General features: G+C 37.5%; 1 protein-coding gene across 7 annotated transcripts in view; it reads right to left on the bottom strand.

Moving 5' to 3' along the window:
* ATG5 (autophagy related 5) overlaps positions 1–26,303 on the bottom strand; it is a 107,164-nt gene that overhangs the window by 38,420 nt on the left and 42,441 nt on the right. For 3 of the 7 annotated variants that reach the window (XM_080614930.1, XM_080614931.1, XM_080614932.1), the window contains exons 7-8: positions 18,937–19,054; positions 6,311–6,770 (exon numbers count right to left, since the gene is read on the bottom strand). In XM_080614930.1, the coding sequence (XP_080471056.1) occupies positions 6,604–6,770; positions 18,937–19,054 (285 nt within the window). In that variant the 3' untranslated portion in view covers positions 6,311–6,603. Of the gene's footprint in view, positions 1–6,310; positions 6,771–18,936; positions 19,055–19,853; positions 20,445–26,303 lie in introns of those variants that run through there. The other 4 variants (XR_013956551.1, XR_013956552.1, XM_080614933.1 and 1 more) reach the window with 2 other exon arrangements.

Below are 26,303 nucleotides of genomic sequence, written 5' to 3'. Positions count from 1 at the left end.
GACTTGTGCAAAGCGTTTGACACTGTCTCACACGACATCCTTGTCTCTAAATTGGAGAGACATCAATTTGATTGGTGGACCACTCGGTGAATAAAGAACTGGCCGGATGGCCGCACACACAGAGTTGTAGTCAACGGCTCAATGTCCGGCTGGAGACTAGTAATGTGTGGTGTCCCTCAGGGATCGGTGTTGGGACCGGTCCTGTTCAACATCTTTGTCGGTGACATGGACAGTGGGATTGAGTGCGCCCTCAGCAAGTTTGCCGATGACACCAAGCTGTGTGGTTTGGTTGATACACTGGAGGGAAGGGATGCCATCCAGAGGAACCTTGACATGCTTGTGAGGTGGGCTGATGCCAACTTAATGAAGCTTAACCAAGCCAAGTGCAAGGTCCTACACTGGGTTGGAGCAATCCCAGGCATAGCTACAGGTGTTGGGCAGACAAGAGATTCAGAGCAGCCCTGCAGAGAAGGACTTGGGGGTGTTGGTCAATGAGAAAATGAACTGGCTTCAGTGTGCGCTCGCAGCCCAGAAAGCCAACCGTATCCTGCACTGCATCAAGAGGAGCGTGGCCACCAGGTCGAAGGAGGTGATCCTGCCCCTCTACTCTGCTCTTGTGAGACCTCACTTGGAGTATTGTGTGCAGTTCTGGTGTCCTCAACATGAAAAGGACATGGAACTGTTGGAACAAGTCCAGAGGAGGGCCACGAGGATGATCAGGGGACTGGAGCACCTCCCATATGCAGACAGGCTGAGAAAGTTGGGGCTGTTCAGCCTGGAAAAGAGAAGGCTGCGTGGAGACCTCATAGCAGCCTTCCAGTATCTGAAGGGGGCCTACAAGGATGCTGGGGAGGGACTCTTCACTAGGGACTGTAGTGACAGGACAAGGGATAATGGGTTAAAACTTAAACAGGGGAAGTTTATATTGGATCTAAGGAAGAAATTCTTTACTGAGAGGGTGGTGAGACACTGGAATGGGTTGCCCAGGGAAGTTGTGAATGCTTCATCCTTGGTGGTTTTCAAGGCCAAGTTGGACAGAGCCTTGGGTGACATGGTATAGTGTGAGATGTCCCTGCCCATGGCAGGGGTTTTGGAACTAGATGATCTTAAGGTCCTTCCCAACCCTAACTATTCTATGATTCTATAACAGAACGAGAGTGCCTAACTTATCTTCTCTATCTTGTTATTTTGACTTTTAAAAATTCTTCTCAAAAATAAACAGTTCAAAACATCAATCTCTCTCCATTCCGGAGTGTTTTGTCACTCCTATAAGGTACCTCAGTTTCACCCTCATAGCACCTTGATGTCATCTTACGAGAGCCCCTCATAAGGACTACTGTTTCTTAGTCCAAAATGCTATGATAGAACTAGACCTGCATCAACCTCCTGAACTTTCTTCTTGCAGAGTACTTGACCACAAACACCAGGCAAGATATCTCAAGCATTCCTCCACTGTGACACTGTAATGAAGTCCCCATTCACTGATTTAGCTTTAATTACTGCTATATTTCTTTACATGGTTCTAACACAGGCAGTTGGCTGATCTCTACATGATCTTGTGGCATAAACATCTCTTACTTGAGTTTAAACATTTGTGAATTAAAGGAGAAGGGAAAAGTTTCTTTGTCACAGTTCTTAGTATGATTAGAGCCTCTGGATTTTGCTCCAGCACAGTGCTAGCTTTCTCTATCTTCAAAATGAAAGTAGATAAATATCCAACATTATAATCTACATTAAGTATCATTAAACATTGGGAGCAAATCAAATACTTGGCATCACCCCTATGCATCATTTTCTCCTCCACACAATTTTTCCTCTCTCATTATTTCTGGTCATCTCCTACCTCAAGTCTGCCCTTAGTTTAGATAGCCATATGTCTGAAATGTAACAAAAAACGTGGCCTAAACTAATCGCCAGAAGAAAGTTTATTACACTTCGGAGCATCTTAAATTTCATACTAGCCAGAAAGTATGTAACAAACTTTTTTGTGTTCCACTGAAAAAGATTTTAGGGAAGCAAAGTTGGCTACAAACACCAGTAAGTCCATGATGCCTGAGCAGATTATTTTTAACAATTCTCCACGCAGTCCAAAGCAGTTAACTACTGACAGTAGTACTAAGATGGCCAAGGAGATTTTTCCTTATGTAAAAGAGCTCATGCAGCTCAATGGAAAAGCAGATAGAGGAATAGAGGAAGGAAAGAAAAGTTTTACTTAACTAAACTTTGTTAGGGTTTTTTTTTTATTATTTTTTAATATTTAATAGAAGCTTTAAATGGGATTGTTGTATTAAGTCCTAAACTAATTTATGACAGAACCCTAAAACGCTTTCTTAAACATCTAACATTTTAGTAGCTCAAAGGTTTTAGAAGACCTTAAAATGACCATGTCTAAGATGCTTCCTGTCAAACATCTAGCTTCAGGGAGAAAAAAATAAAATAAAAAAATAATTATAAGATGAAATTCCCAGGAAATATTCTTATACCCCTTCTTCCTTAGCATCAGTACCTCAGCCCTAAACCAGCAATAAATCTATGCTAGCTTATAAAAGACTGGAGTTACCAAGCGAAACTTGTAACACAGTTTTCAGCAATACGTTTACATTTGGCTATGCACATGTGAACAAAGTGGCAAAGTTCAATGCAAATCATGCTGCTTTTCCATGTAACAAGCAAGCACACAACGCATTTATATACACAAGGAAGAGAAAAGGTGTGCATTAAAAGATAAGCACTTAAATGCATGACAAATTGAGCCCAACTCTCCATGATATGTTTTCCATTGCTGAGGGAAAGCTAAATCACTTTTAGGAGTTGTGTAGCTTTTTTAAACAGCAGGCATCTTGACTTACAATAAGTTAACCCTTTCATGCACCATGCCCTTAATTAGATTTGAGATTTCCCTTCCCTCTAAACTGTTTACAACTGACCTTCAGAAATTAAAGCTATCTCTGCATACAGCCAGGGAAATAAATTTTATCATTATGGTTCTTTAAAACAAAGAAAAGAGGGAAAAAAGGAGAAAGAGAAAGGTTTTTCTCCATAAAGACTGGTATAAAGCAAATCAGTTCGCTGTAAAAGACCTCGTTGCTCATAGTTTGTGAGAACTTTTATGTCATTGTTTTCAAAATACTATCATGCCAAGCAAATAGCAAATTCTCTATACACTCGTATTAAATATTCTTCGTGCATACGCACATTCATACACTTTTAAAACATTTTTAATGGCATTCTTGAACTTTCAACCTCTATTTTACTTCAAGTTACTATAATTCACATCATGCCTGCAAATATTCTTCAATTCTGATGGCTGTCCATCTTATTATAATGGATTTTTCAGCTAATCAAATGATGAACTATTCCTAGTAAGGCAAAGCAAAGAAGGATTACTGTTGCTGCAAAATCGTTACCAGTACAGAAAAGACCAACAACATTTACTTATTTTTATCAAGCCGTAATGCTAATTGTTAACCTGCCCAGTTTAATAAATCAAATTCAAAAGTAGACACTTGGACATAATTACAATCTTAAACCATTTGCCCCAAAAGTGATAAGCGACATGTACACATCAAAGGCTTAATGGCTGCTAATGCATGTTTTGCACCTTCTCCCATTTAACTGGAGAAAAATAAACGGGTTTTGCCTTTTTTTTTTTTTTTTTTTTTTAATGCTCTTTCCAGTAATATTATTATGATACTTAACAAAGCAAACACCTTCACAAGAAAACTAGACATGAAAATGGAGATGAGCTATTCAATTAACCCCAAAGTAATGGACAGTTTTGTTCCACGTCTGATAAATTCTTCAACCTGCGCAAAGCTGATCAGTAAAAACTCAGCTAATTGAATCCATCCATGTGAAAAACCACAGGCTCAAGTCTGTACTACATACATCAAGCTGAAGGATTTCTGCTTCAGCCACGGCGGTAATAGTCAGTGGGGTCAGGTCAAAGAGGGTTAAAGTGAGTCAGGATATAGCCAAAGGAATACATCAAACACTGATTTTAAAAGGGCAATTAATCTTAGACAGAAATGCTTCCTGGGGAATGAGATCTCAATCTTAAGAGCACACTACATGATGTAGCAGTAAAAATGTACATATACAAGCTTAGAGAGCTTTCATCCTGTGATCACAAACAGAAGGGGAGTGCTGTTTATCAGAGAAATACAAACCCTTGCTAAAATACTTACATTAGCTTCTTCCGGGACCCTACTCATTGAAAAATAAATTCTTTAATGAGCAGGCAATAGAGTCTGCACATATGAAAAATCTTTTTCTGTACATGTACTGTACGTTCTTTTGAACAGCTGGTAGATTAAAGTATTTAGAGATCTCCACCAAAGTACAATTAAAGAATTTAGTTTTGAAAAAGCTTTCTTCAGGAAAGAAGTAAATAAATGAGTAATGGAACATCTGAAGGGCTCTTTAGCCTGAACAGTAACTTTAAACAAAATAATAAATAAATAAATCCCCCCAAAACAGCTACCTGTTCAGCGTTAAGTTTGGAAGTGAATTTTCATCAAAAGTTCATTTTAATTTTTTTTAAAAAACAAGAGTTAGCTTCAAAACTTACAGATAATCATCTAATCTTTAAAGACAGCTTCGCTAATAACAAGTATTTTTTTTTTTAGAGTTCAAAAAGTATTTTTTCACTTTACAGCAGAAAAGTAGATCCGTAAAACTTAAAAACACACATATACATCATTTACAAACAGAATTTGCTAAGTTAATATCATTAATTAGTTGGCAACATTATAGGAATCATTAGCTATGTCAACAATGCACTGCAGGTACATAACTCTGAAATGAGTTACAGCTAATTTTGCTGCATTAGTTTGCAGTTTTAGGTTTTGCAACCATTCCTTCCTTCAACCTGGGGAAACTGTTCCCCAACATCTCAAGTGGCAGAATGGTATCTATTTGTGTATCTGGTCCATATATCTGGCTTCTTTGCTTAAATTGCCAGTGACTAACAGTTTGCATTAAGATACAGGACTCAGTGAAATTTCCCAAAGTGTACAGATCCACTGAATTTTGCCATTTTAAGTCTGGTGATGATACCATCAGGACAAAGGGCAAGGACACAACAGGCGTTCAAATCTTTTAAGACTACAGCACCTCTACGCACATACCAAGCCACTGCTAAGACTCTGGCTTTGACATAAGGCGCAGTTTTACCTCTACTTTCTTACAAATATTCTTCAAATAGCTACAGGTGCCGAATAAGATAGTACAATTTGTCCACTGAATGTGAAGTTATCAAAATCTCTCATTAAAACGAGGTATCAAAAAAGGGGACAGCTACTATTAGCAAGTGCTGCTGAATCTTAGAGAAGAAAGACGTAGTCAGGAGTGTTTATTAGTAGATTACTCTGCTTTTCATTATTGACATGGCTGCCACTTTTCTCCCAGTTCCATTTGTAGTCCTTTAGTTTTGCAGGTTCTCTTCTTTTTAGCCTTACAAGATATTTATCTCCTGGGAAAATCGGTTTGTACCTACACACATCAAGGCAGAATAGAACAATACTGCAAGAGAAAAGTAAGGAAGATGGGAATGCTTTTGCTCAATCTACTCCTTATCATACAGTACATATATCTAATTTAAAGGTATAGATGTAGCTCATAAGATGGACAAGAAGCCACTCTCTGGACCTCAGGGCAAGTGCCTATTCAGCTAAATTATCTCCCCCTCCATACTGCTTACTGACAGTAGACCCCAGACTGTTAATCCATGAACACAGATCAAATTTTCAGGAAGAGTATTAATTGGCCTAGGCCAAAATTATGCCAGAGAACTGCTAGTAGTCATACAGAACAAACAACACATGCTCTAGCCCTCCTTTTGTTTACTAGAAAAAATAAAACCACCGACACCACAATGTCTAAATCTGGCTGTGCACTGCAGTGTCCTGGTTGAGAACTTCATCTTGCAAGTCATCACAGAGGTTTACTGCTATCTCCTGAAAGCTTTGGTAGAGCCATTAAAATCTTCAGTTACGCTTGTACCAATTACAACACTAAAGACATCAGTGATTATACAAGACATGAATGTTAACAGGATGATGAACCCTACTAAAAAGAAAAAACAACAACCCTAAGAACAAACAAACAAACAAACTGATTTCAGAATATTCTCATATTTTCTATGAAACTAACCATGAAAAATATCCTGTAAGTCTTTAATACTTTGTGGTTTTGATGGCTCAGTCATACTGACTGACCTCTTTGATCTCCTTGGGGTGAGACACACTGATTTAGATCAGGATTCAAAAAAAATCCAATTCTTAACTCTGTTACTGACCTCAGTGTGACCAGGTGCAAGCCACATCACCCCTCTGTGCCTCTAATTTCTCCTTCCTTTTTGTCTCTTCACTCATCTTTTGTCTAAGTGATAAATTCTGTGGGAACACACTGCAATATCCATGCAGTGTGTAAAGAACCTGAGGTCTCCTCCTAAAACACAAAAAATACACCTTTTAAAACTGAAAATTCACCACAAGCAAAACAGTTTGTCAAGATACGCATGACAGATTACTGACAGAAAACTTGCCCAATTTCTAGTAATTTTCTACAATCAGAAAAAGAAATGAAGAAAATGTCTGATTTTCAGATCCACAGCATTCTATCTGTGACCATGAGGTAGCACATCGATACCCCCAGGAACTGCAGCTCTATTGTAGTCCTTGAAGCAGACTGCTCTCTGATGAAATATACCACTTTTCTTCTGCAGAGAATTTCAGAAGTGCAGGCTTGTGACTTCCAAACAGAATAAGCTACATTAAAAAAAAATAAAAAATTTTGCCCTGTGGAGGACTTGACTTTCTCCACTTCATACTACTACTGTTATATAATAGACATAAAAGTTTGTTGTGCCTGAATAAAATCATTTGCCTTCTTACAAATTTGAAGAGAATAGTCTGGAGTCTGATACTAATAAAACTTACTGGGTGGCCGACAGAATGAATTTAACTGAAGCTGAACAAATTTCCAAAGACTTGTCTGAGAAACAGGATTATTTCCCTATTTACTGTACCTCTTCCTATATTCTACCCTTCTGAATGTGAATGCATGTGCATGACCAGAAACCACTTCTAAGTCACAAAGTGACTTAGGAAGAAAGCACATTGCTCTTGTGATATTAGGGAAGTTGCTAGCTGGAAGAAGGCAGACTAGACTAGAACAGTATGTTTCAGTTGGAAGGGACCTACAATGATTACTAAGTCTAACTGCCTGTCCAATTCAGGCCTGACCAAAAGTTAAAGCATGTTATTAAGGGCATTGTCCAAATGCCTCTTAAACACTGGCAGGCTTGGGGTATTAACTGCCTCTCTAGGAAGCCTGTTCCAGCATTTGACCACTCAGTGAAGAAATGCTTCCCTGTTGCAGCTTTGAGCCATTCACACACATCCTATCACTGGGTACCATGAAAAAGAGCTCAGCACCTCCCTCTCCACCTCCTCAGGAAGCTGTAGAGAGCAATGAGGTTGCCCCTTAGCCTCCTTTTCTCCAAACTAGACAAGCCCAAAGTCCTTAACTGCTCCCTCATAAGACATTCCTTCCAGATCTGTCACCAGCTTTGTTGCACTCCTTTGGACATATTCAAGGACCTTCACCTTCTTTATTGATGGGCTCAGAACTGCACACAGTATTCCAGGTGAGGCCATTCCAACACTGAATGCAGTGGGATAATCCTCTCTTTTGACTGGCTGATTATACTGTATTTGATGCCCGCAAAGATGTGGTTTGCTCTCTTGGCTGCCAGGGCACACTGCTGCCCCATATTGAGCCTGCTGTTGACCAGCAATCCCAAATCGCTTTCTGCAGGGCTACTTGCCAGACATTCTGCTCCCATTTCATGTCTGTGCCCAGCATTACTCCATCCTAAGTACAGGGTACAGCACTTGGACTTGTTAAATTTCATCCCATTTGCCACTAGGAAAGGGGCAGAGGGGTTACTAGTTACCAAACAGATAATCCTTGTATAGTCAATTGAGGTAAAATTGGAAAAAACCTTAAAACCAAGATATGCTTGCTGTTTCCTGAGAATTCTATGCAGAAAGATCACAACAAGCACCCAGATCCCCACCATGGGTTTGTCTCTTCTCTTCTGGGAGTAAGCAAGCCAGAACAGCCTCTCTGGTTATGCAAAGAGCTTGTCAGGAAATGAAGATGGCTAACAAAAACAAGCATATAAACAGCACAGCTGCCACACTATTAATGCTCAGATTACTTGCACCTTTCTGTGTAGTCAGGACAAATTAATTCATTATATATGTTACTAATGAATTCTGTACTCATGACTATTAATTCTAAAACATCAAGACAACCTTTGGACTTCTACTCCTTGCAATTTTAACTCAGAAAATATAATATCTTTCCATTACAACTTAAGAACAAAAAACACAACAAAAAACAGGCAGCAACTGGGGCAGGTGGGGGGGGTGTGAGGGTATAAAAAAAAATAAAATCAAAAAGTTGGAAGTCAGAGAGATGAAAGGCAGATGCAGAAGGATAATCCAAGCAGATGGCTTGGTTAGGAAAAAATAACAGGCACAAATAATGACTCACACCAGAAAGGAGACCTGCTCTAACTTGGAAAGCACCATTGAGTCAAGGACACAAGGAGGGTGGAACATCTTAAGTAGTAGTCTGAAGTTCAGTTCCGACCTGCAAGACGACTGCCATAGCACAGAAATCAATAGACTAGCATTCACATCACTAGTGAGCTTTTAATTGTCTTTTAGTATGCCTACACACTACAAGACCTGTAACCTTTCACAATACTGTCATATCCATCTGGGATGAAAGTGTGGATAAAACTGCCTGAAACTGATCATGGCTAGTTTTATTTCTAAATGTAGGTATTTCAACACTGCACCTTCACAGCATTGAAAAGCAGAGACCGGCCTGCAGAGAGCACAGTCAGACTTACTAGTCAGACATAAGGAGTAAAAGCTTCCTAAACTTGCTTACCACTGGAGCAGCAAGGACTGGGATGGTGCTGTGCAGCTCCCATGGTAAACCCCAGGCCCAAACAATTCTGACCTCAGACAGAGCAATTTCAGCTATATTTCATGTCAATCCAAAACTATTCACACTGCATACATTTACCTCCTTATACTGCACTACTTGTCACTTGTATCAAAATTAGGACCTTACATAGCAAATCTAATCTAAATGCAATTTTCTGTTTGACTAATTTACTGGAAGTCCCTGCTCAGAAAACTGAGGGAGAACAAAAAACAATTAATATGTAGTCTCTCATACAATATACATTAAAAAAAGCTGAGAGTTAATTGAAAACAGTTGATCACTAATTTTACAAAATCATTCAGTACAGCAAGTCTTAAGAGAAAAATCCTGGAAGTCCTTTTGATCCTTGTTTTATTTCTGAAAGAACTAATGACACTGCTGTAGAAAGAGGTCAGTTCACACAGCTTTTCTGAATGAACAACAATGCTGTGAAAACTGGGATTGATTGATAGCCTACCGTTTGCGTCATTATGTCCAAATGTTTACCATTTGAATCTTCAAGGAAGCATAAGACAAAAATCAAAACAAGTTTTATGAAGACTTCAACAACACTGGCAAGTTAAAATTGTATCCAGAATTGTTTAGACATGATAGCAGTGGAAGAAAACTGTTTCCCTCTGCATTATACAATTTTTATCTTTGCATTATGCACAATGTCTTAAATTTCTGGTGTGGAAGAGGAAAGACGTCTTTCCCTCCCCCAGAACAACTCTGTTTTCTATCATTTTAACCCTTTATTTCTTCAAAGCATTCTGTTGAACTCAACAGTTTCCTTTTTCAATTGTTGCTCTGTAGTTATGCAAGATCATACTGTATTCATCCCCTTCTCCTAATAAGTCACCATTTCTAAATGAACTGTTTAACATATTAGAATGTTCTTTTACAGCAACCTCATATATGTCTATAATAAATGTCTATAAATAAATTTTTTAATTGCTGTGAATTACTTTTTTTTTTTTTTTTCAAGTTTGATAAACTCTGAAGTTCAGAATTGATATCACTACTTCTGGAAACAAAGACCCCTTAACTGGCAACAGGAACACCTATCATCAGATGCATAAAACCATGGCAAAATGCAGCGTGACCTCTCTAGCAGCAACAAATAGATAACAATTTTATTTATCTGTCATAAATGACACTGTTGCTGTAAGCACATAGCCTGATCTACCTAATCTCAGTAAGACAGAGGTTATTAGACGTCAATGAAAAATAGCCTTGGTGCTATCTCCATCAGGCACAGATAATGAATTTTGTTATTCAGCAGTTTTAGGAACATAGGTAATGTGTTCTACCAAATCAGCTGTGTCACCTTATGCTATATTTACAGGCAACAACATGGTCTTAACATCTTCTCTTCCTTACCTTCATAGAAACTGTAACTATGCAGTCTAAAAGACCACAGGCAACATCATGCTTCACCGTAGCCTGTTCCTCCATAATGTACTACATCCTCTCACAAATAGTAATAACTCTCAAGTTTAAATAACTGCCTAATTTTCTAGAACTGGAACTACTGCTGACAATTCCACCACACAAAAACTGTTCAGTTAAAGGATCAAATTTTGTCTGTGCAAGTGGCATCCAGAAGCACAGGAAAAGATCAGACTATTTTACTGTAGCATGAATAGTAATAATACTATTAATCTGATTTTAACACTGGAGTCCTCATGAATATGAATATGGGTGTTTCATATTAACATAAAAAAAGATATCTGTCATTCAAAATTGCATGAAGCACATTCTCTGAGAAATAAAACTAGGATTTTGGACTGTGGATTGGAAAGGATCTTTGTACAATTTCAAGAATGTAAAATAGTGAATGAGAAGGGTGACAACCAGACAATTTCATTTTGGACTTCCTGGAGTAACCAGACATTAGCCTTCTAGGAAATGAGCTGAAGTTTGAAAAACTACAAAAATAATTATACAAATTATGGTAAGCTTAGTCAAAGAAGTAAGACAAGCCAGTTTTAAAGGAGGCAAAAGCAGATAACAAAAGGATAGCAAGTTATGTATAACTTGCATAGAGGTATTTAAGAAACATGATGCAGGAAACAGTACGGAAATAGCTGTAAGAGCCACTGACATGAAAGAAAGATGGATCAACACAAGTTGAAAAAGAACTGAAAGATAAGTACTACTGTTCAATAATGCTGAGATCAAAATCAGAAATAACTAATCATTTAATCATTGCCCAAAACCTAAATGACCAGCTTGCCTTCTTTTTAAGGTAAAACCAAAACCAAGCCCACCTCCCCCGCCCAAAATACGATCAGAACTGAGAACTAAACACAATGTAATATGCTCAAATGGCAAAACTTGCAAGGTTTTAATTTGAAATACTGAAAACTGAAGTGAAATTGCACATGTTGTAGTAAGAATTCCCAGTAACTCTAGGTGGTCGTGAATAGTAGTCCATGAATAGCAAGCTAAGTATTATCTATATAACCACAGAACTCCCAAGTTCTATTTTAATTGTATGCAGTCCCTAGATGAATTAAGTAAACAATAATTATGGAAATACAGTAAATAAGAAATATACTAACACACAGTGTAAGTTTACCCATTGTAAAATTTCGACAGAAGTGTCAGTCTTTCATTTATGAACTGCTGTGTAACTGATAAATTAGAATTTATTATTGCAGTAACTAAAGCCCAAATAATAACATTCATTAAAGAGAGATAACAGTAGGCTGCAATACAGAGGAAGTGATTACTGGATTAGCTTGCATTTGAGAATATTGATTTTTATATTTATTAAACATGTCAAGCAGGACTTTACTCCTTCCCAAATTTCATGTCAACACAGGAAGATCAAAGCAAAGAAAAAAAAATTAAAACAAATCAAATGCATCAATATTAAATGCAAGGTGATGCACTTTTTGTGATTACTTGGTATTACTATTTCTGTTGCCACATAACCACAACTGCTGCCTGTGAAGCAGCTAAATAGACACCAAGATAAAAGAAAAGCTACTCAGTTAACAAAAAACATCTGATTTAACACATATGCTGTCTAAACACTCATTTAGACAGAAAATGATAGTGAGTTATATCAGATCAGTTCTAATGTAGTCTTCCGGAAGAGAGTACTGTACAATACTGTAGTAGGAGCACTGTATGGTGAAAAAAAAGAGCATCTTCTCTGAAGTACTCTCTATTCTTAAAGATCCTTGGTACTAATAAAAGTAACCATTCTCCTTGTTCTAGAGAAACAGGGTATCCCTTTGCAGTCAAGAGAAAACTTTGGCAATTACATTAGTTAAGAACTACACTGGTTTTAGTTCTTGTTCCAATCCAAGGTACTGGTTTTCTTCACACTTTCTGATCATCACTAAGAATGTGTAAATTGTTTGATATGCATTTTGCCAAGTAAATTCCAAACTGCTATCTCTATTTGACAACTTCACTGTGGTGACTAAAGAGGGAAAAAAAGGACAAGCTAACACTCCCTGTAGTTTGAAGAGGTAAAAGGATAGACCAAGTAGAAGCCACTCTTTTCTTTGGTCTAACAATGCCCATGACAAAAAGCCTTTAACTTTTATCCATCACTTTTCAATGAACAGTTTAAGGAGATGAAACTACCTAGCAATACAGAAAGGTGAATACTGTACAGCATTTGTTAAGGAGAATAATATATACACATTTGAACAAAGGACTAGTTTGAGGAGAGACTGGGACAATAACTGCTCAAGTACTTATTTTTTAGTGTACTTCAACAAACAATAAAACTTTTCAACACTTTCATAAGCTAATTTAAGTAAAGCACAGTATCTAAAGCAATCCACAGTCTATAACAGTCCAAAATAATATTGACAATATTTAACAAAGACCATTTTCACTATCAGTGTTTTAATGCCACTATTCAACCTGTTCTACTCCTGACAACATACTTTCCATCATGTTTTTAACAGTTGGTAATCAAAGTTTATATTCAATCCACATATATAAATAATTTTTTCATTGAAATACTTTTTCTCAGCACAGTTAAAAGAGAGACTTAATTATATCCATGTTTCTTAAAGCAAAGGCATATAGACACTGTGGGTGGTTCTTGAAACCCTTCCCTCTCTCTTTTTGTGGTGGTCCCTAAGTATTTGGCAGCAGGAACAGCTCACATATATGGCTACAAATGCTGAGTCTGAAAATCATATATTCTCTGTGTTCCCACGGCACAAAGCTCAGTTATGGACGTCACCATAGACAAGCAATCACCACAATTACCATGAAGCTTCCACAGTTGAATGAAAAGTCACTAGAAAAGAGAAACCCATAGAGGAAAAAGGAAAAAAAAAATAGTAAAAATTCAACAGATGGAGAAAAACAGAAAGAAAGAGAAACCTATACTGATTGTGTTGCACTGACAAAAAGACGCAGCTAATGTCACAAATGCATTAATTCCACAAAGAGGGGGGTTAAAAAAAATCACTCTTAGAAAAAATATCTAAATTACTTCTTGAAAACAAGAGTGAAAAAGGTTGAGAACAACTTGCTTCAATAATATCTACTGTGTCCTTAAGCATATCCTTGATGAGATACTAATTTTCTTTTTCCTGTATTCAGAAAAATTAGGTAGATCTAAACTTTGGTAAGAATGCATAAAATCTGAAAATCCATTTATGGAAAACAGCTTGTCATCCTTTTCTAATATACCTTTGACAATTTTGTTACATGATTATTTTAATGCCTTGACCAGAATAAATATAAATTGTAGATCAAAAATTTAATCTTACAAAAACCAAAAAATTAGAAGACAGCAAAAAGAGGTCCAAAGAAGGCAAGTTTTAATATGAAATTCAAATAGTCTTGACCAAAAACTATTGTTCCATCAGAAACTGTTTCATCAAGATTATCCCATGGAAGGAGACTGCATTATCATTTTCTAGATCACATACTGAAGTCAAAGAGATATCATGCTCAGAAATACATATTTTTTGAAGGGTTGGAGAGGAGTAATGAGAAGCCTAGAACCTGACTTCAGAGAGTGCCTGGTGTTTGCTCACTCAAAGCCCCAGAGCTCTTCTGATTCCAAGTACAAGCAAGCAAGCTGTTCAGCAGAATGCTCACACTGATCACTAGATTTTTCTGGCGCTCTTCAATGAAACGGGTGGTTTTGTAACACTCAGTCTGCCTACTATCCCATATAAATGAACTCCCTATGGGAGAAAGAACTAAAATAATTCCGAAAGGCAGTGTTCAGCTGCCTAAACTGCAATACTTCCTGAAGTACCTTAATTACCCATCCATCATTTCAATAATCAGGACAATGTTTTTTTCACAACACAGCCCTAACACCAAAACATGCCCCGCCTGTGCAGGAAGACAGAAGTCTCACAGAAGACAAAAGGAGTAGAGAGGTGGAGAGTGATTATAAGCTGTATGTATAATGATCAGTGTGCATGTGTACAGAAATTAAGATTGTACAGGTGGTCTACAATTGACACATCCTACATTTCACGTAATTCAACTTCAAATGGATACAACTACTTCAGAAGGAAGACATTTATGCATAGTTTTCCAGGTTTCAAAAAACTGCTTGCAAATTAAATTCTCATGTCCCCATAAAATGGATGGAATCACTCAGCTCTACAGTCTCCTCCTCTTTTTGAACTGGTGGAGCATCTATTGACAGAGGAAGTTTGTTAAACTCTCACTGAACCAGCAGAAAGAAAATGAGTTGACAGAGTGGGTTTCATGGAGACTTCAGCAATACAGATGTGCTGAAATCTTGGGAGTCTACTCACTGGAAGAGGGAGAAGTATGCCCTCATTATGGCTGCTAACATTTCCACAGGCAAAACTCAAAAGTGGCATTATGCATTCTGCTGAGTTAGTGGGGCTTTTTTCTTTAATAGCTCAAAGCTGTATTAAGAGTGTGAACACTTAAGATGGTGCACACTGCATTTGAAGAGTGAATGAGTGGATTAAGCCAGCAAGAGAATATTCAAAGTTCACTTATTGATTCCACTCTTGGAGGGGTGTCTAGTACACTTGGACCCGACTGCCCCAGGGGTGGAAACACTTAAATGAGGTGTGTTGTCATCCTGGTCACCATAAGCTTAATCATCAATGAAGAGAGTATGATGAACTGAAGCAGTTAAGACTAAAACAGTGCTGCCCTTCACACCTCTTAAGGGCCCTATCCTTACCTGTGCATGTTCTTCAGCAGTAAAAACCACTGCTGCCATGGGTATCCACCTTTTCAGGTAATCTTCCAGAAGTCTGATCCCTTCTCTATCATCCTTCCTTTTTGTCCTAGTTCTGCCTCTTTCTGATCTATCTCCTAGGTTTTTTTATTTTTCTTTCTGTGTTACCACGATTACTTTTCTACTTTGTATTCCTGTCTGGGGTGCAGTCCACTTCTACAGCAAACCCTGAACAAGTTTTCCCCAGTCCCTTTTCTGACTGTCTCCAGATACACCTGACCACCTATCCACCTGCACCTTCTCATTCTGGCAGTGCAAACTGCCCTTCTTTTCATCTTCTAATTCAATTCTTTTCTCCAAACAGGTCTCCAGACCATCCAAATCGCTTTGCCAGTGTATGATCCACATGCAATATGCTGCTTTTTCTTCCTCATCGTTTTATCATCTATCCCACTTACTTCGTTCAGGTGTTCACAGTTTGTCAGGGTTTGGCTTTTGCCCCATCTCTTTCATCCTGCCACATTGTTTATAGTTGCTCTCCCCATCACATATAATGACTCACAGACAGTAATTGTCTTCCAAATTCAGTCAGTCTGCCTCCACTGGCTCTATGTATCAGTCTACCCACACATCTCCTCAAGACTTCATGTTATTTTCTGTGTTTAGCTCAGTCTAATATTTCCTTCTGTTACCTACCAGAAAAGGAGGAGAACACTCAGAATGCAAGAGATGCAACTGAACAACAAAAAAACACAAAGGTGCACTACAGGATAAATTCTACTGAATCCTAGAGAGCCCATACTCATGTGAGGGATCAAATCTATTAAACTAATGTTTGCAAGTTGCTTAGTAGAATCTCACAGATAAAAACTAGGCCAAATTTAACAGATTTAGAGAGGAACAGACAAACCTATTCCAATACAACGAAACCCTTCCACCAAATTTGAAACTACTCCTCCTAAGTGTAAGGATAGTATGTATTTTAGTTTCTTTTCCTAGACCAGCAGGTTGAAGGAGGTGATCCTGCCCCTCTACTCTGCTCTCGGGAGACCTCACTTGGAGTATTGTGTGCAGTTCTGGTGTCCTCAACAGAAAAAGGACATGGAACTGTTGGGACAAGTCCAGAGGAGGGCCACGAGGATGATCAGGGGACTGGAGCACCTCCCATATGCAGACAGGCTGAGAAAGTTGGGGCTGTTCAGCCTGGAGGAGAGAAGGCTGCGTGGAGACCTCATAGCAGCCTTCCAGTATCTGAAGGGGAGCTATGGAGATGCTGGAGCGGGACTCTTCATTAGGGACTGTGGTGGTAGGACAAGGGGTAACGGGTTCAAACTTAAACAGGGGAAGTTTAGATTGGATATAAGGAAGAAATTCTTTACTGAGAGGGTGGTGAGGCACTGGAATGGGTTGCCCAGGGAGGTTGTGAATGCTCCATCCTTGACGGTGTTCAAGGCCAGGTTGGACGAGGCCTTGGGTGACATGGTTTAGTGTGAGGTGTCCCTGCCCATGGCAGGAGGGTTGGAACTAGATGATCTTAAGGTCCTTTCCAACCCTAACTATTCTATGATTCTATGATTCTAAGTAACCACCACTTTTTGCCCCCATTGAGTAAACAGTTGTCCTCTTTATGAGACAAAAGTGATGGTATATTGAAAAATATGGGATCTGGGCATGACGTGAATGGTATGGAATAAGGGGTAGATACTGTCCTGGGTTCAGCAGTAGCAGTCATTTTTCTCCTTAGTAGCTGCTGCAGTGCTGTGTTTTTGACTTTCAGCCTGGGAACAACGCTGATAACACCAATGTTTTAACTGTTGTTAAGTAATGTTTACTCTGACCAAGGACTTTCTGAGTCTCATGCTGTGCCAGGGAGGAGGGGAAACTGGGAGGAAGCAGAGACAGGACACCTGATCCAAGCTAGCCAAAATGGTATTCCATACCACAGCACATCATGCCCAGTATATAAACTCGGGGCAGTTACCCAGAAGGGCTAGATCTCTGCTCAGGTCAGGCTGGGTATCGGTTGGCGGGTGGTGAGCAGTTGTATTCTCTTCCCTTGTTATTGCCCTTATCATTATTATTATTGGTGGTAGCAGTAGTGGTTTTGTGTTATACCTTAGTTACTGGACTGTTCTTATCTCAACCCATGGGAGTTACATTCTTTAGATTCTCCTTCTCCTCCCCACCCCTCCAGGAGTGGGGGGAGGAAGAAGGCAGGAGTGAGCGAGCGGCTGCGTGGTTCTGAGTTACTAGCTGGGCTTAAACCACGACAACAGTATAGGGTTTCTAGCAGTAACTAGCACATTCCCCATGTGCAGCTTTCACAAATCCATGTAAAACTGATCATTCATTATATCCTGGAGTAACTTTTTGCATAAATACTTTTTGAGTTTCTTTCATTTAATTTGTGCTCTTGACTGCCTTTCAAGTTAAAATACATCATCCTTCTTACTCTCTTTTTTTTTAAATTTACTTTGTAGCTTTTCACTAGTGTCTGTAGGAGGATCCTCACACTTAAGTACTTAAAGATGGTTAAACTTGCTTGTGCTATCATTTAAGTATCTGTATCTTCCTTTATCTTTTGGACAGTTAGCTGAAAGCATTACTTAAAATTATGCTCTAAAATTTATAGCAGCTTTAGAAAAAATAGACACATGGCTAGCAACATTCCATATTTTTCTTACTTTTTGTTATTTTTGGAAATTGTTTCCATGTGTTAACAAGTATTAAACAGGGGTAAAAAAATCTGTTGAGATTTCAGTAGATTTCCACAATCACTATACTTAAAGAAATCCACGACAAGTGTTGGATTTTGAATTACACAAGTTCTGTGTACGCAATCCTATAAATTTTTACAGATTTCAAATTTAGTGCTCTACTGTCCCGAGGTACTTATACTACATCAGTAAATTCTGTGCCAAGATCTTCTGTAGAATATCAGATATTTCTCAAAACATATTGTGATGTACTGACTGAAAAACAGCTACCCATTTACAGGTATTGGCAAGACAACAGCAAAAACAAGAAGAAAAATGTTTCACATAAATTTTATCTTAATCTACATAACTTTTACATTTATCCCACTTAAAAAGTATATCAGAGTTCCAATAGCTGTAATCTTTGAGTCTTAAATAAAATCCAGATATTATTTTTCTGAATAAGCACTGACTGACAAATGTTATTGTATGAAATGATATAATGCTACATGAACTAACCAGTATCTTGTCTCACAATATTACTTAGTAACTACACATAAACTATTACATGCTTACAATAATCTCTTCCTTTTCTGGTACATTTTTAAAGGTTGGGCTTGAACAAGAAAAAGGTATTCTGAAAAAACCTTCAATTTCTATCAATTTTGGTACTTTACATATGAAAAAATTATGCAGTATAAAATTAAAGGTAACTTAAAAACTTCTGTTGACATTGCTTCAAGAATATTTTTTTAAAATGCAGAAAGCAACATGTCAATGTTTTTATTAAGAACAGTGTAAAGGCAAACACAAATTTTAAAATAAAATTTCCAGAAATTAATTTTTCAAGAATGTCTAAGGACTCAGCCTTACCATCTCCAAACACTGCAGGTGATGTGATGTGTGGCACACTATAGGGCATGAAGGAGTGAAACTCTGGTACTAAGACATAGTCCTACCTCCAAAATCCCCATATTAAAAAAAAACCCAAAAAAAACCCAATCAACCAAACAATAAATCAACAGAAAAAATTACATTACTGGACAAAAGTTATTTCTACAGTACCTTCATGGTCAATAGCACTAGGACACACATCTTTCAGCAGATCTCCCAAAGTATGCATCTGTCCTCCTGAAGCAATTGGTCGAAATAGCTTCTGTATAAAAGGTCTTTCTGTGGTTGCCTGTTTTAACAGCAAAATCAGCAAGAACAACAATTTAAGGACCATGCACATACGTCGTATTTTTCAAGACAGGCAGAAGATAGGACAGAACGAGAGGTTGCAGCAGAATAAACATCTTGCATTTGCATTCCTTTTTAAAATTTTATTTAAAAGAAACCCACCTTCTGTTACAGGAGTAACAGAACAAAATATTTTATTTGAACAAAATATTTCAATACATTCTTAAGTAAAAAAAAGCAGTGAGCACCAACTTAGGAGCTCAACATCAGCTTAGATGTTTTGCCAAGTCAAAGCAATACTGTAAGAAATATCCAATACCTTCTACAATAGTTTATCTTTCCCCTTTTAGAAACACATTAAGCACTTTTAATGTCAAACATGTAGCGTAATAGCTAAAGCCACGTGATTTTTTTCAGAGATTTTATGCTGAAAAATTCAAACTATTTCACCTGCAAGAAAAAAGCAGAGGGAGAAAAGTGCTGTGCTTTGACGGGCAATCTAGATTCTTAATACCTACCAAATCTGTCTGGCACAACTTGCTCTTAGTGAAGCCATGCTGGCTGTCACCAGTCACCTCCTCCTTTTTCATGTGCCTTAGCAGTTTCCAGCAGTCTCTGCTCCATGATCTTCCAGTGCCCTGAGGTGAGTCTGACTGGCCTATGCTTCCACAGCTTCGTTTTTAACTTTTTTAAAAATGGGGGTTATGTTTCCCCTCTTCCAGTCAGTGGGAACTTCACCAGACTGCCACAGCATCTCAAATATGACGGAGAGTGGCTTAGCCACTTCATCTGCTGGTTCCCTCAGGAGCTGTGGATGCATTTCATCAGGTCCCATGGACTTGTGCACCTTCAAATACCTTAAGTCTCAAACCTGATCCTAGAGCAGGTGGTTCTTTCCCTCAGTCCCCTCCTTTGCCTTCTGCAACTTGAGCACTGTGGCTAGAGCACTCACCAGTGAAGACTGATGCAAAAAGTCATTGAGCACCTTAGCCTTCTCCATGTCCCAGGTCACTAGGTCTCCCATTTCCTTCTAGAAAGGGCCCACATTTTCCCTAGCCTTCCTTTCAGCTTTCCTAACCTGATTCCTGGTTGCTCAGACAATTTCTCTGTATTCCTCCCAGGCTACCTGTCCTTGCTTCCACCCTCTGTATACTTCCTTTTTGTGTTCGAGTTTGTCCAGCTCTTCATTCATCCATCGTTGCCTCCTGGCCCTGTATGATCTACACATGTACTTATTGAAGAACTGTGGTTATGTTAAGGTAATCCCCTTCTTCGAGTATCTGTATAAGGAACCCCTTTTCCCGTCCTTTCAGTATCAGCAAGAATTTGATCTTGGAAAGGAGAGGAAAAGTTTTTTCCAACAGTGTGGCCTCTCCTTCCAAACTGGGCACCTGAGCCAGAAAACAGAAGTTGAAAACCTCATATTCAATCAATCCAAAAGTTTTAATCAACCTCTAAATTGTTGCTGACAAATTTCTGCTAGCAACTCCAGAAATCAGCTGATGTGGCCTGCATTATGGGTGACTGGGCTCCAGTAAATTAAACTTTCACCACATACCATCTTAATTGGAAAAAGCAATATGAGACACTGGTCCTTCCAAATTCGGTTTCCTACCTCTCAAAGTGGTTCGTATCCTACTGAGGTAATTAAAAAAAATAAAAGCAAACCAACACAACTCAACATCAAAAACTATTTTATCTCCTGGAAGAGGTTTTTTGGGAAGAAAAAAACAAACAACGCAGCAAACAAATGAACAAAGCCCCAGCAAACCTCAAGTGTAGTAAAAAATTTGAAAGTTAGAGAACAATTTTGAAAGGAAGTTACAATGTGGTCTCTGTCACCTACCTACATTAAAAGCTACAACCAATAGATTAACCATGACAACTTGTCATTCACTTCTCTGAAACAGCAAAGCAAGGAATCTTTTCCTAAGAGTGGTACACTACCTCTAAGTAATTCCAGAGCAGCACAGTGCAGCGGAACCGTTGACACAGCTACTTGTTACTTCTTGCCAACGATCTCCAAAAGTTACTTCTTATGAAGGCTGATCAGAAGGAGCTGACTAACTGCTGTAGTCAATTCTCTACATCCTCAGGGTAGAAGAATGTGGATACAAACAGCACCAATGAAATGTCTGAATATTTGAAAAATGATGGAAGGCACAGAGCCAGCAGGATCCACCTCAGACAGATCCACGCTTGAGAAGTGAACCCTGGCATGCTACAATGAAAAACTGAAAAAAGTGCCTCCAAGCATAAAAAAATTTTAAACCCAACAAACAAACAAGACAAAATCCCCAAAACACTGCTACAGCCAAAACATTTTTCTATTGAGTTGATTAAAAAAAAATATAATCAATTATTCATATGTCTAATCACACCACCAAGTGCTTACCATCTGAAGTACCAGAAGTGGAAGTAAACACCAGAAGGATATAGGCAAAGGTGGTTATCCTCAATAGACTTTTAAGAAAAGAATTTTCTGAAGTGCATACTGCAGTTTCTCATGATTTATTAACGAATTACGTTAAATTTTCCCCTAGTTATCATCATTAAGGCCAGGTTGGACAGAGCCTTGGGTGACATGGTCTAGTGTAATGTGTTCCTGCCTGTGGCAGGGGGATTGGAACTAGATGATCTTAAGGTCCTCTTCAACCTTAACCATTCTACAATTCTATGATTTCATGCCGAAGGAAAAGTCAAAGACTTATTTTCTAAAATCTCCCAAAGAGTTGCTGCACAGCAATATTCTCAGCTGCTATCATGAAACATTATAGAAAATGAATTCAATTTTACATTTTAAGTGTTGAGCAATACAGATGTGGTAATGTAAATAAGAATCACTGGTCTCCATCAATGTTAAAATGATAAAAGTAACTACAAGTTGTTTATACAAAGACTGTGGTTCACAAATATAAGCCTACAGGAAGAGTATTACCCCAACATGCTTACACTTCTTCCCTCCCATGCAGCAGATGCTTTATACATTAAAAGAGTCAAAAGAAAAATCCCATTCTACAATCTACATGGTTTATAAGATAACTTTTCAAAGTATTTTAGTCATACAGGAGCATAAATAATCTTGGAAAAATCTTACCATCACCCCTTTTGAAGTGTGGTAGCTAGTAATGTAAGCCCAACTTGACTAGAGCTCTCTACTCCAGTATTTACTACAGCACCACATGAAGGAACAGCCAACATGAGTAATTGCTTACCTAATGTTGTTTTGTACAATATTTGCTTTATCACAGATAACAGTATTATCTGTAATCTAACCCACACAGACAGCACTGCATACCTGTTCACTGAAAATTACTTTAAATAATCTACATCAGGCATAAAGCATGTATTTGAACCGTATCTACTGTTTCTTCCTACTAAGATTATCACAGCTTCAACAGAATATAGCACTTTCTAAGTTATTTTATTTTACAGTCACAGTGTAACTGTAAGCTGTTCAAAGATGCTGGATGCATTTGCAGGGTACAAGAGGTGAGAGTAATTGCCAATGACGGATCCACAAAGGAAATGTCTTCAGGCATGTAAGCATGTGAAGACAGTCCCCTGGCACAAAATTTGCAGTGCGTTTTACGCTGATCATGTCCACAAGTTAGTATCAAATCAAATTTTTATGAAAGCAAATACTCAACTCTAAATTAACGTATTTTCTATTTATTACAACTGAAATTTCTCATTCTTCTACACTACTACATAACACCACAAATCCTGTGCTTTTCAGAACAAATGAAGACTTTATTCTTCCTAAAAAAAGTTTAAACAATAACAGTGATAGGAAAGTGACAGTGAAAAAAAATTACCCTGCAGAGAGAAAGAGATTAAAAAATTATCTATTCAGGTAGACTTGCATTAAGAAGAGTTACAGGTGAGGGAAAGTTTTACGAGGTCCTTTAAAGCAGCCTAAAGCCTCACAGATCAGAGACAAGCTATATAGTTATATATTGTGCTAACAATTACAACTCTTTTTCTTCCCTATTATCCTGCCAAAAAACCAAAACAAACAAACAAAAAAAAAACCCCAAAAAACCCCACGTAGTCAGCTTGCCTGGTCCTTTTCAGAATCAACAGAACATCAAACACTGCCTGAAATCCACAATTTAATTAGTCAGATATTTTATACAGGATGCATCTTAAAATGAAAAACATAACTCACAAACTGCTGGGTTTTAATCTGGAAAAATCACAGTTACCAGTATTTCCATCTAGAGGAAGGGATTTGGATTTTCTGTCTAAACATTCTGCTGCTACTCTAATAGTACTCAAACAAATAAAAAGTTACCATGCATATAAAACCCACAAAGTAAAAAAAAGAATCCCTTACAATTCCCACATGTGCTGGCAGCTTAAAACTGTAAAACTTGAGACTTCCCTATATATTCCATTCTATTTCACTAGCTTGTCAAGTTCATAGTTTGTGCTGCTTTGTAATGAACCCTTTACACTAAAAAAACTCCCATAATTTAAATTTATCATTTCATTTAAAGTGATTTAAACTCAACCGTGAAGCTTTAAAGCAATAATAATAGTTTGCATAATGGTTAAATTATTTTATATAAAAAAGAAATTTTGGGAAAATTAACTACTCCCTGAATATACTGACTACACAGTAAAGAAATCTAAGAGTAGATTTAGTCCAACTCATGTTCATTATTCTGCAATATTGGGATGTCTGCAGGCTGCATAAGCTAGACACAACAGATAATAAAATGCTTTTTAAGCAAAATTGCATGTACATAGACCTTTAATTCTTCCCCCACCATTCAGTGATGCTGTTCTAAGCTTCCTATCTCCAGTCATGCTCTTTCTTAAAAGCAAAACTAAATCCCAACAATTTGCATTTGCAATGGCCAGTATTAACTGAAATAGACTAAAGCAATGCTGTAAGTTAGACTAACTGCTGCAAAATATTTCTGTATGAATAACTAGCCAATATCTGCAGCAGTCCTTCTTTGCACTTCCCTGCATATTTCTTGTTCATACAGCCAATTTAGTATTTTGAAGTATTAATTTATGTCCCACCTATCAAGACATCTTAAGCTTATGCTCCAATGACAGAAGAATCTTAGTGCAATACTCAAATACTAACTAATTCCACAAGACAGTAAAGGTGCTCATGTAGCTAAAAATATCAGTATTGCTTAACTGACACTTGTAATTGATTCCTATTTCATCATTCAATTAATATAAGCTTAAAAAATCAGCTAGGCAATCGTGTATTGAAGGAAATACTACTCTAAGCACAAACTTGTGATGTAAAACTTCAAATTCTCCCTTTCACTTTCATTTGTAATCTCAAATTAAGAAATACAGGGGACACTGCATTACTTAGTAAATTCATTTGCTCTCCTATGGTCCGATCTTATTTTCAATTTGTGTTTTTAATCTTAAGATATTTCCCTATTCACAACTGCTGCTGTTTCCCAGCATACTTTCCAGTTTATGCTTCTAAGTAAATAGATTCTGAAAGATGTGTATGTTAGTTGGGGTCTCGGTATTTTACTTCAAAAAATATCTAAAAAAATTATTACACTCTTACATTGACTATTTTATAAGTATCACTTTGTGCTTCAGTCAGGATAGCCTTGAGATCGTATTTTCAAAGGGTGCTAAGAAATAGTACACTTACACACTCTATAGGCTAGAGATTCAAGTTACAGCATAACTTGAAATCTATTATTTAAATTCCAAAAGACAACATCAAGGTAACTTCATTTTCACTACTGAATAGTAGTACAGTATACCTATGCCCAAACACTACGTTCCAGTGAGTTAGCTGCAAACCTACAGATTAAAACAAAAAACACCACCCATAACTATGCAAAATAATCTATGTTTGTTACTCACAAATACATTTAAATTGTGTCCACTTCCCAACAAATTCATTAAGAGGTCACTTGTTCATTTCAACACAAATGAAGGAAGCCATTTCTTACAAGCTGCCATTACTCAAAGAGCAGTTTGAGAAGCAGAAAACAAATAAACAAAACCCCAGACCCCAGATTCCTCTCTAATACAGGACATATTCAAAGCAAAAACCAGTTTGATTCTTACATCTTCATTAGACGTTTGTAAAAAATAAGGAAGTGACTTCTCTTTCCACTTCAAATCTTGCACGATAACAAACAACTCAAAAATGGTCTAATTTTATCCATTTGAAATCTGTTACCTTTCAAATTTCATCAGCATTTTCTGAGATTGAGAGGCATAAAACACAACATGATTTGTCTTCATCCTGTAATCATTGCTCCATTCCCCTCCTTCAAATCTTCCAAGTTAGAGACACCCCACTGCTTTATTGTACACTGATGATGATGTTTCTAGATCAGTTATTCTCCAAGTTGTTAGGACTGGAACAACATTCCAAAAAACCTGAAATACTATGTCTAGTATTTCTTTAATTAGTCTCTGCAAACTGTACCTAACAGACACTCTAGTTATGATTTTGTGTGCTTTGAATAAGGCCAGCACTGTTTTCGTTAACATTCAGAATTTTTAACCTCTTAACTGCAACATCATATCGCTGTTCAGAGAATAAAGTACATTACATTAAAAAATAGAACTAATTAATTTTTTCTAAATAACAAAAATTAAGTAATGGTTTTATATGTCCAACATGTAACTAAAAGCTGTAAGACGAAAAGGAGTAGAAACATGCTCAACACACCTATCTAGAATTACTAGAAAAATTGACCCATTGACAGGATGTGACGTGGGTTGCAGGACTAGCTGTAAAGTCAACATATAAAAAAAATCAAATTACTGAGCTTTCCTATACTACCTTTTAAATTGCTCTAATAAATTATATTTTCAGTGACTAAAAATTATAATATATACCTGATTACAACCTATAGAAAACCATGTATTTTTTAATTTTCTCTTGGGTTTGTACTAGGGCTTCTGCAGTCAAGTGGTGAGAAGGAAGCTTTGTTTTCCTCATGAGGTTTAAGTCTTTATGGTGATGAATAAGAACATTACACTCTGTAGGATTTTTAAGAGGCATGCAACAACAAAGATGAAATAAGCTAGCTACACTTTACACATTTAATTCACACTAACAGCAGTCACATAAATTAATAATGCAGAAGTATATTACCAGATTGAAGATTAAGATAATTCTGTATGTACACTTTTACATGGTGATGACAAATACGTATTTGGATAAATTTTTAAAATTTCTTACTCCTGAGATTTTAAATAACATGAAAGGATAAGATATGAAAAAAACATATACT

Source organism: Psittacula echo (assembly GCF_963264785.1).
Source record: "Psittacula echo genome assembly, chromosome: 4".
In the NCBI taxonomy this organism is placed as follows: domain Eukaryota; kingdom Metazoa; phylum Chordata; class Aves; order Psittaciformes; family Psittacidae; genus Psittacula; species Psittacula echo.
Note: the sequence above shows the minus strand (reverse complement) of the source record. Positions and strands in the feature narration are given on the sequence as shown.